Source organism: Pecten maximus, chromosome 1, assembly GCF_902652985.1.
Source record: "Pecten maximus chromosome 1, xPecMax1.1, whole genome shotgun sequence".
NCBI classification, from domain to species: Eukaryota; Metazoa; Mollusca; class Bivalvia; order Pectinida; family Pectinidae; genus Pecten; species Pecten maximus.
Genome location: NC_047015.1, coordinates 14,293,668 through 14,305,916, shown reverse-complemented (window position 1 = coordinate 14,305,916; position 12,249 = coordinate 14,293,668). Strand labels below are relative to the sequence as shown.

Sequence of the window (12,249 nt, the reverse complement as noted above, 5' to 3'; positions counted from 1 at the left end):
TGGAATTGCCATGACTGTGAAGTTTCTATGATACATAAAGGGTTGTCTAGCGCCTAACCATTGAGGAATGGAGCAAAATGTGAATATTTAATTTTGTATTTGTATAAGAATAGTTTCAATGTTTGCTGAAAAATTATAACAAAAAATGATTCTGTCTTGGTCTTTTGAGTATTTTTTGTTGATTTCGCTCCTTGTATACCTATTGTACTTTTAATGGCTTTCTAGAGCTTCTGTTGATATAACGCCTATTATTTTCCAGATATGTGAAATCGGATAAGTCAGCAATCCTTGTGAACATGTGTGTGGCACTCATGCTTGCACTGATCCTGTTCTTGGTCGGCGTAGAACAAACTGCAAACAAGGTTTTGTTTTCCCTTTAATGTAAACGTTCCTCTATCATTTTGACGCTTTTCCAGATAGGTGTAGAACGCACTTTCTGTAATGAAACTGTCCCATCACTCTGCTTTTTTAGCCCACCATCATCAGATGGGGGGCTATTCAAATCGCCCTGCGTCCGTGGTCCATCCGTCCGTCCGTCCGTCCGTCCCTCCGTCCGTAAACAATTCTTGTTATCGCTATTTCTGAGAATGTACTGAAGGATCTTTCTCGAATTTCATATGTAGGTTCCCTTTGGTGCCTAGTTATGCATATTGCATTTTGGGACCGATCGGAAAACAAGATGGCCGACAGGCAGCCATCTTGGATTTTGACAATTGAAGTTTGTTGTCGCTATTTCTGAGAAAGTACTGAAGTGATCTTTCTCAAATGTCATATGTAGGTTCCCTTTGGTGCCTAGTTATGCATATTGCATTTTGGGACAGATCGGAAAACAACATGGCCGACAGGCAGCCATCTTGGATTTTGACAATTGAAGTTTGTTATTGCTATTTCTGAGAAAGTACTGAAGGGATCTTTCTCAAATTTCATGTGTTGGTTTCCTTTGGTGCCTAGTTATGCATATTGTATTTTGGGACCGATCGGAAAACAACATGGCCGACAGGCAGCCATCTTGGATTTTGACCATTGAAGTTTGTTATCGCTATTTCTGAGGAAGTACTGAAGGGATCTTTCTCAAATTTCATATGTAGGTTCCCTTTGGTGCCTAGTTATGCATATTGCATTTTGGGACCGATCGAAAAACAAGATGGCCGACAGGCAGCCATCTTGGATTTTGGCCATTAAAGTTTGTTATCGCTATTTCTGAGAAAGCACTGAAGGGATCTTTCTCAAATTTCATATGTAGGTTTCCCTTGGTGCCCAGTTATGCATATTGCATTTTGTGACCGATCGGAAAACAACATGGCCGACAGGCAGCCATCTTGGATTTTGTCAATTGAAGATTGTTGTCGCTATTTCTGAGAACGTACTGAAGGGATCTTTCTCAAATTTAATATGTAGGTTCTCCTTGGTCCGTAGTATTGCATTTTTGGACCAATCTGAAAACATTGTCGACAGACAACCATTATCGCCAAATCTCAAATTTCATATACAAGTTTCCCTTGTTTAAAAAGCACTGGAGGGATGTTTCTCAATTTATACAGATTAGTAAGAGGAAGGGGAAAAAAAGAGAAAAGATCAATCTGACATGGAACCTATGAAGATCATTCAATGGTGGGCGCCAAGATCCCTCTGGGATCTCTTGTTTACCATGTCTCTCCCTATCTGCCTTGTCTTTCCAGTTCTTTGTTGTTTTGATGATCCTAGGTCTACGATTAGCTTCGAACACTATTTCATTTATACAGTATGTATTATAAACATGGATCCTTGATATGAAGCCTTTTCAAAAATAGTTTTTGTGCACATTAAACAATATAAATTCAAACCTTATTGCAATAGCATACACTGTAATACATCAGAAAACCATTCGTGACATTAATGACGTTAATGTATATTATATTTGCAGACTATATGCACCATCATAGCAGTATCATTACATTACATTTTCCTTGCCGCGTTCTTCCTGATGCTTACCGAGGGGATCGCCGTGGCCATGTCCGTTTTATTTGTGTTCTCGTCATCCTCTAAACTGCGGTATCTGCTTCCATTAGGCTGGGGTAAGATGGTCTTCTGGTTGATTATAATCATTATACATACATGTGATATTTGGAATTGATTAGAAAAAAAAATAAGTATAGAAAGGTCATGATAAGAAGATGTCATTTGCCAAAATTTAATACATTTTTATATGTATCCAATATCGTTAATTATCCAAAACCACAACAGCAATAGCAACAGCGATAATATGTCTTCGGTTTATATTGAATTGCAGGAACGCCTGCAATAATAGTAGCTGTGTCTACAGGAGCCACACAATTAAAAGGATATGGCAATGAAAACTTGTAAGTAAAATGGTAGTCATATATGATATGTTGTTTCCTCCAAGTTCTGAAAATATAATGATGTTAATTATTTTTCATTGTTTTAACTTCATCTTATCTACAGAGTATTATAATGTTATCTTGAAGGAATCGGATAAACCCAATGTCTGGAATATCCCTTGTACTTCATAACCTAAATAAGCAAGTACAATACACCATGTATTATAACGAGGGCAGTATATAAGCCGAAATATCACGAATAAAGGTCATTGCTTAATAGAAGTAAATACTGTAAAACCAATATTTATGTTACAGCTGCTGGTTGTCTATGAGCAACAGTGTTTTGCTCGCTTTCATTGTCCCTGCTCTTGTCATTATTGTGGTATGTATTGTATGACATGGATTCAAATTTATAAAGTTAAATCGACTTTCTAAACACAATGAATTACCTCTACACTTGGAAAAACATACTTGCAACTTTGTGTTAATGTTGTACAATAAAGAACATGTTCTAGTGTAATGATTAGTTTTTTTTAAACTACCATCTCCTGTAAACATTGTGTCTTTTTTCACTGTCCCTATCATGTAAACAGAGTTTACTTTAATCTTATTGGAATTAATGTGGTGAAATATCTTATTTTATTGATGTTATTTCAGGCCAATTTTGTCATAGCCATCTTAGTATTCAGAGCCTTATTTTCAACTCGAGTGGTGATGAATAAAACGAAAAAGGGTAAAATGATGTAAGTATTCAGCTACTAGGGAACCATTCGAGCATGCTATAAATTAAATTTTGAAATTATTTCAGATTATAACGGGTTCCTTTTATGTTTATATCGTTCACTCATTATTATTCATTAAGTTGTTTTTACAACTGTTTATTTTAATTTTAAAGATGGGTTATCGTATATTTGCGCTCAATCTTTTGTTCCCATAAATATATAATTATATTATTCATTTTCCTGTTTTATTTACACCGTCTACTTTGCATGTCAGGTGAGGAAAGCAGCATATTTGGAAATAAACAATCACGATATACTCAAACGCATATTGCATTTTTCCGATTAAAGAAAGTATGAACATCTACACAGGGATACTACATGTTTACACTAACACGTGATTTGTGTTACTCGGGAGTTCGGTTGTTCCATACAGTTTTGGACAGTTCATTAGAAAGTATCAATAGGAAACGTCATTCTACGGGATTTTGACATTGATTATGATGACCTGTGGAGGTCTCAAAATTAGTGTTGCTCAGAAACATCGTTAATGAATCCACAGCATTGAAGGTGTACGTGTATGCTTCCATTTGTGCGACTAGATGGACAGGGAAATGCCTCTAATGCATTATAGGATGTCATATTGTGACGTGATCATCTAGTAATTTTCAACTGTAGTATTAAATATTGGATGAATGAATACACTTCCAGTAACGTTTCAAAGCTATCCCAATATTCACATCGTTTCCAAAGTCCAGCATGACTAGTCAATTTAGTCGGGAAACCTTTCTCAAATTTAGCGTTGATAGCATCACGTGACTGTTTTTAAAACGAGGCAGTCATTTGTAATCATGAAAACATTATGCATCCAGAGACACAGTGGGTGAACACGTATTTTTTTTTTACATAGGATTTAGTAAGAGTTGTGGCAACTTTATTTTGGTAGCTCAAAGTCAATTCCGAATTATGCAAAAAGTAATATCTGCTATACATGTTGCTTCCCTAGCGAAATTTAAGGGTTTCTTATGCCTTTTTTTTTTACTGTCTTTTGTTTTGTAACTGTGGCAGTAACTCTTATTTAGACTATTAAACCGCGGCTGATTCACATGGAAAGTTTACAGATGGCTAGTGCGTATGCTTTATCATATTTGACGCAAGGAGTTTATATATACTGAATGCTGATCAACTGCGAGAAACAATCATGAATTCACTTAATTTACACATTTCGATGAAATCAAGTTACCATTTGCTATAAGGTGATAGACTTGATATATATATGTAAAATGAAAACAAAAACAAAAACAAAAAACAAATGCACGAAATACCGTTTTACGGTGATGTCGCTTGAACGCAAAATTTATAACTAGTATAAATAGGAATTGTTGACAACTTTCATGGGAACAAAAATTGAGCGTAAATACGCGGGAGCCGTATCTAAACATTACACATGTGATGTTTTCTTGAATTAAAGAAAAAATCTGTAAATCAAATCGAATGAATATATTAACGCTCAATTGAATGTTACACGTCACACATTCATGGTGTATATGATGTGAGACAAAAATTAATAACTAAATACATCTTTGAATCGAAAAACAAAGCTTTGAATAATGCTTGTTGTCCAACCAAATCTACTTGGTATGATACATGTACATGTATATCATGGTTACAGCGGTACTCTCAACGCAAATTTGGTAAATGCGTTTTGGTTTAAAATCATGGACATTGAAATCGATGAGATAATGACTAAAATACTGGTAGAGAAACCTGTGAAAATGAAACTAGTTTTCTCATTTTTCAATACAAATTATACAGGACTGCCGTAAGAAGCGTTGCTGTGTTAGCACCCCTTCTAGGACTCACCTGGATCTTTGGAGTCCTTTCTGTTAATGAGGATACGGTTATATTCCAGTATCTGTTTGTCATCTTTAATTCATTACAGGTGAATATCATATTATGGTATCAAAGTGTTATACACTAGCTTATTTAAACCTGTCGATCGCAATCTATATAATTGTGCTAAAATAATAAATAATCAATATAGAAATGATCAGAGCACATTAAACGTAATGAATCGTAAACGCTTGTTAATTTGAACGGAATAATTGGCGATAGACTTGTTCAGTTAAGTGTCTTGAACCAGAATAACATGCTATCACGTGGCCTTTGTTAAGGTTCATTATATAACGTGAGTCAATATCCCAATCAACACCAGTGACTTCTTGGAACCTTTCAGAATGCATATGTATGTGGTGATATCCTTACAGCAAACTGCATTAGAAGTATTGTAACCGACATTTAGACAATCTACGGTTTATGAGAAATATCTATAATGGAACCTATTTTTTCATTTCAGGGATTGTTTATTTTCCTTTTTCACTGCTTGCTAAGCAAAGTGGTAAGTATTTACATTAGCAAAAGTTTCACAATTATACTAATGGAAAATTATGTTTACCTGCTTAAATGCATGTGCGCCTTTTGTTAAAGGCAGACCAAAGAATGTGTCGGTTGCCTCTGTAAATGGTAACGCATTATTGTAATATTCATACATCACAGGTTATTTGTCGTATCTTTTATATGTAAATCTCAGTTTTGACCTTTTTATGTGTAAATCTATGTCTAGGCCCCTTTTACGTGTAAATCTCAGTTAAGAACCATTTAACACGTAAATCTCAGTTTTCACATTTTTATGTGTAAATATATACATGTAATACGTATTAGATATTAAGGTTTTATGGAGAGCCGTGTGATGTTGAAGGTGTGTATTACTGGAATAATATAATCGATGTAAGGTTATAAAAAACAAGTTGGCTTTTATACCGGTAATGTTTCTAGCAAAGCACGCTAAAATAAAATCGTGCGGACGGCTTCCTGGGTTTTAATGTGAACATGAAATGCAGGACATTTTTCTATAGTTGCAAATATACCCATGATTTCCATGTATTTGCTTTGTATTTGATATCACTTCTGTTCCTGTTATATGGTTACGTTATGGTATTACAGATGCGTGATGCGGTTAGGAGAAAGTTCCCTTGTCTTAGATTACCTTCACGTGACAGTAGTAAACTCGGCAAATCATCCAGCAGCGGCAACCGATACAAGACAAACGTAAGTGTCCTCAATAGAAACATCATTATTTCATATGTCTGTCAGACAGTAAAGGAACTATTCCTGGTGATTGTTGTCTAGGAAGACACTTAATGGGCTAAAAGTCTTTGATAATTAAATATTATAACCAGGTTAAAATGTTTAAACATCATAACCAATCGCCTAAGTGTACCTTATATTGTATGGTAACCGCCATGCATTGAATCTAGTAAAGTTCTATTGGAAAGTCACAGGCATGTATATAACCAGCAGAAATGTTTCATAATACATGTAATACAATATAAAAAACAATTAGTATCGCACTACGTTATTATAGCAAAATCTAAATATTTATTACAAACTAAAAACATATTCAAATCAAATTGAATATATTAATCTGTACAGTATGAATGAAAGACTCACTTTCAATTGAAGACAGTATGTTAAGTAAGGCTCCATACACCCACATATCACCCATCAATCTGATATCTATGTAAAATGTTTTGCATAGAGTTTTGAAACTCACAAAGGTGACAGCAGGAAAAGCAAAGAAGGTAAGATTTCGCGCGGTTTCTACAGAGTGACCGCAATATGATTGTCTTTAGTATCAAACTGAATAGTTAGATAGAAAGGTGGCAGTAGATGGTGATATACATGTGGCGTTTATATACAAGTAACACGTGGGTTGGTAAGTATATCAGGTAGATGTAAAACATGGTGATGGTGTGGAATATTAAAGTACGACGTATATGCTGGACATTTAGAGGTCCTATTTCACATGAGTTGGTGGAATCAATTATACAATGTATGTCGCTGTAATTGTTGAATTCGATCATACAATGTATGTCGCTGTAATTGTTGGAATCAATCATACATTGTATGTCGCTGTAATTGGGGGAATCAATCATACATTGTATGTCGCTGTATTTGTTGAATTCGATCATAAAGTGTATATCACTTAGGTAATATATATTGGGATCAAATACAGTTTCTATATTTAAATCACTGAACTTTATCTGATGAGGTAATGTTAGCATAAATAGGAAATATATCGTGATTATACTGTGCCCATTGAGTCCCACTGACATACTAGTCATTGATGTCATTTACCATCGCCTCCCTGGCTTTGTATGCAAAAAGTATTTTGTTGGTGTTATATCCTAAAAGGTTTGATATATTGCCTCAAATAATTTTATTGACCAGCCTAATGTCGTGTTACATCTCGAATGTTTAGTTATTAAATCACATTTTGGTTCTTATTGCATTGATCAAAACCAGAATACTTAAAACAGTCACCACCTTAGGACCTTGTACAGAGAAGTCGCAACAATACTAGCAAACAATTCAGAAGTAATCCAGTCATCCGCTGTTCCTGTATGTGTTTTATGTGAAAAACCTGTAAAAGTGGATAAACAAAATGGTACTAAACCTAGGTGTGGTGTTTGGAGGGAGAAAGTTTTAAGTTTACACGAGACGTGATTCACTTTTATCATCCTTTGTCCGCTGTGCGTTGTCCCTCTGGAAAAAAAGTTTACATTTTTAGCTCGCCGGTTACGAGTAACCGAGAGCTAATGCTGTCACCCCGGCGTCCGCGTCGGCGTCGGCGTCCCACCCCAAAACTTTAAAGTTTTTGGAGTAAGTTTTTTGAAAGCTTGTAAGTCCAAAAGTATACACCTCATGCCCTTCTTATATGGTTTATACATTCATTAGAGGTCTAGGATGTGATGTTATGGCAAAATTATGCAGAAAAAAAATTGTGATTTTTTCGCATTTTACAATTTTGTGGACTTAACTTTCTTTGCACCAAAACTCACTTTAAAGTTTTGGAGATAAGTCCAAAAGTATACACCTATCACCCTTCTAATTTGGTTTATACATTCATTAGAGATCCAGGAGTGATGCTGTGGCAAATCATGCAGAAAAAATGGCATTTTGGCATTTTACTATTTAGTAGACTTACTTTTTTTGACACAAAAACTCACTTTAAAGATTTTGGGGGTTAGTTTTGAAAAACTTGTAAGTCCACACCCTTCTTATTTGGTTTATACATCCATTAGAAGTCTAGGAGTGATATTATGTGACATACAATTTCAAAATGACATGCTTATACATACATAAAAAATGAATGCATAGTGTGATTGCTGCCGCCGGTGAGCTTTCGCAATCGTCTACTCTCCCCCTCCCATTCAGCCAATAACAATAAGATTTGCATAAACCTTCCAATGTTGTGAACTATATGGTCCCCACCATAAGGGGTTGAAGGTTTGGGCTCAAATCGTTCAAAATAACTGAAATTTTAACCATCCTCTTTTCAATACCCAAATATGATCAAATCCAATTTCTTCTAATAAATGAAAAGGTCTTAAGGTTTGTGAATTCCATAACCCCAAGATTTCAAGTTTCCTTCGGGAGAAGGTAACCTTTACCAAAAATGTGCGTCCCAAGTTATAAGGTATTTGCTTAACTTTCTTGCTTAGACTAAGGCTTACTAGAATCAATTAAGTCTTTAATTTATAATCCAGATATTGGATAAGGCGGTGTTTTTTTTGTTTTTTTTTTTACACTTTAGATATATTCATTCGTTCTTTATTCATCGATAAGAACTTAAATGACCGTTAAGGCCCTTGGGTCTCCTGTTTTGTTCTGTACTGGGATGGATTGAAGGTAGAGAGAGTAAGGAGTAGTTAGTCTTTAAATTTAACGGGCTAGGTATTTAATGGAAGAAACATAAATGATATTTAATAGTTGTTTAGTGGGTAAACAAGCATGGACGCACGTGTCTGTTTCAATAATCCATAATCATATTAAAGAATAAAAGTATAATTGCATCGCAGAGTTGCTCTAATATACTATGTCGTAATAATGATGAAAACTGTGCATATTGCGGCAAATAATGTTATATTTAAAGATAATTCCGAAAATAAGACCTACATCAAAAATAATGAATTTCTTCTAAAATGAGACACCCAACAAATAATAACTTTATAAAAGTCTCACAACATTTTAAAAAAGTAATTTACATTTTTAGCCAACATCAGAATCTGAAGTTTCTGGAAAAAGGAAAAGTTTGGCTGGTCCACTGATTGATTCTGGTAAGTATAACATTACACGAGAAATAAGCTACGACGTGACACATGTTTCTTTTGTTTTTAGATTTTAGGTTTGTTCAAGTTTTCTATGTCCTCGCAAAAACAAGAGTAATGTAATCACCAGTGTGTAGGGTACAGAAACAGAATCTGACGAAAGTAAAGAAAGAAAAAGTAGAAACGACAGAAAAGAATTAAGAAAATTTAGACACCAGTTATGCAGAGGCGATCGTTTACGAATAAAACACTGGTTCTGCCGTAACCGCACTTGGCTAGATTCCACAGTGCTATGTAAATATTGTAACGTTTACGTGACTTATCTTTAAGTATTTACTTACTCAACAATTAATATTTCATTTTATTTGCAGTGAATGCTTTTGGAAATCGTGGTTATGAACCAGATGAAAACGGTAAAACTTCATTTTCAAATGGTAATGGTGTTTACAACCAAGACACAAAAAGAAATAATTCATATAAAAATGGCATCGGTGACTTGAAAACAAATAAAAAAGACTCCTACGAAAGTAGACAGAGCAAAACACCATACTTAACAGTAAATAAGGATGCCGACTCGGGATCACAAGCAAGTGATTCTCAACGAAATTCTTCTTTGTCGGATAGAAGTGACCGCTTCAAATATGTCCAGTGGTCAGACGATGGACGAACTTCAGTGACCTTCAGACCATCGCCATTCGGTGGAATACGGAAATCTCCGTCAAATTCCGGTGGATATGACCCTGCTCGTTTGTGAGATACAGTTATGTGTTATTGTGACGTCATACAATTATAATAACATGACGTAAAATAATAGAAATAATAGAGATAACAGATAAAGAACAAAAATTACTTGATGAAAAATTACAAAATTCCTTGCCAAATATGTTGTTCAGACTTTTTCATGCGAGAAATGTTTAAGCTACTGTCGATATGATGTGATCTTTCTTTCTATATCATCTGTCGAATAATTTACCATTTTTGTCACGTGAATGGTTACTGGTGCTTTGCCGAGTCAGAATATAAAAGAACATTGTGTAAACCTGATGCCTTTACCTGAAATATTTGCCTGATTTCGTTCACAATAAATACTCAACAGACTTGCTCAAGTCCCGTTCCTGTCGATAATATGCTCATTGAAAACTATAAGTTGTTGTGAAATATGCAAACAATAGCATCATGTATCATGTGATCTGAGTGTTTAAATGTGTTTCAGTATTTCTGAGATTTTTCATGTCCCGTTTCTGAGAAGCATTGCCTGAAATTCTCTTGTTATTTCATTGTCTTATTTTAAACCCATTTTCATTTAAACATTTAAAATTAGTAACCGTGTGACTTAGATAAATGAAAGCGTTTACAAGTGTATGGTTTGCATGTTCTCACGTTTATATGTACATAATCAATGAATGCGCTTAATTTTGTCCTTGTGTATCAATAATTATGTGGGCTGGATCCCGTTCATGATAAGACTTGTAAAAATATTTCTTATGTATTCATGTAATATGTCGTTGTATAAAATGATATGACCTGAACGCCATGATATGATCTGGGCTAATATGAAAACTTTTGTCATCGTTTATATATTTTATAGAACTTAGTAAAGGTATATACATGTATTACATGTTAACCTTTTGACCACGTGTTATGTATATGATATGGACGCGTTAAATATGCTCACTTGAATTATTTTATTAATATGTTTGCATGTATATCAAGCAATAACTTTTAACTATTAAAATCGTTCGTTTTAAATGTTTTTTCTCTGATTTGTTTCAATTGTTTCTGTTTAAATCATGCTTCAATCTTTTCAAGAAGTTTAAATATATATATATATATATCAACACGCAAGTGTTTTTCTGTGGACATCGCAGAAAGTTATGCCTTTAATTTATCAATATTACGTACAAAAGGCATATTATCTTTTTTTTTCACACGTCAGCAACAGATTATATTTTTAATTTTACAATTACAATTTCAGTAGTATAATTCCATCATATGGAAAAAATGTTAACAAAAAACACAACTCAATACATGATGTTCAAATGATAATGAACAGACGGTAACACTGTTTGTCTATCCTTTCCTGGTGGCCGCTAACGTGACCATGTTGAGTCCTAATCGACCTAATATGATAGCCTTTCATTTGGCGTCGTCACATGGAAATAACTTAAATGATACGGAATAGTATGATGATTTCGATCTTTTTCGAACCCGAGAGTCTGAGGGGAAGGACTTGAACGGGTCATGTCGGCTAATATTAAACAATGTTTTCATACCTAGATATCCTGAAATGGAAAAACTCTTCATAGATTGGAGAGTATTAGGATATCTTATAGCGATATGAATGTCATTACCTCCATTACGTCACATTCCACTCGTATATGACATTATTTTATGTGATATATTGTTGATTTTTTCAGCAAACATTCCAAACGTGTTTGAAGCCACATGTATGAAATTGCAGTTTAATGGAATGAACATTTGGATCCTGACCCAACATAGGCCTCAATCGGCAAATATTCTAAACACCCTGATAAAATCAAATACTTTTCTACTTTAATCGTATCTAGTATCTGGAAGTATTGTTGATTTTTTTCAGCAAACATTCAAAACGTGTTTGAAGCCATATGTATGAAATTGCAGTTTAATGGAATGAACATTTGGATCCTGACCCAACATAGGCCTAAATCGGCAAATATTCTAAACACCCTGATCAAATCAAATACTTTTCTACCTTAATCGTATCTAGTATCTGGAAGTATATTTATCAGAAACAGTATAGATAAACACAAGAACAGTATTAGAATAGTTTGCCAAATAGTCGGAAACTCTGTTGTTGGTCAATCACTTGTCTCTCTCCTACGTAGTAAACGAGTACTAATATATATTTAACAATGATTTGTAAAATATCAAAAGAAAAGAAAATACATAAGATTACCATTATATATTATTCACAAATACTCTTTCTATATATATACTATACTTTCCATTCTTGACTAACAACAGGATACTAATTATTTGAAATAAATGTAATATTGTCACCCT

At 34.2% G+C, this 12,249-nt stretch overlaps 1 protein-coding gene across 1 annotated transcript in view; it reads left to right on the top strand.

Moving 5' to 3' along the window:
• The window catches only part of LOC117325680 (fibrillin-1-like), an 86,531-nt gene extending 75,575 nt beyond the window's left edge, over positions 1-10,956 (top strand). Inside the window, 10 exon segments of the mRNA XM_033882098.1 lie at positions 260-362; positions 1,904-2,054; positions 2,270-2,339; positions 2,634-2,700; positions 2,976-3,061; positions 4,853-4,979; positions 5,394-5,435; positions 6,041-6,145; positions 9,153-9,216; positions 9,579-10,956. Of these exon segments, the coding sequence (XP_033737989.1) occupies positions 260-362; positions 1,904-2,054; positions 2,270-2,339; positions 2,634-2,700; positions 2,976-3,061; positions 4,853-4,979; positions 5,394-5,435; positions 6,041-6,145; positions 9,153-9,216; positions 9,579-9,961 (1,198 nt within the window). The 3' untranslated portion in view covers positions 9,962-10,956.
• The last annotated feature ends 1,293 nt before the right edge of the window (positions 10,957-12,249 follow it).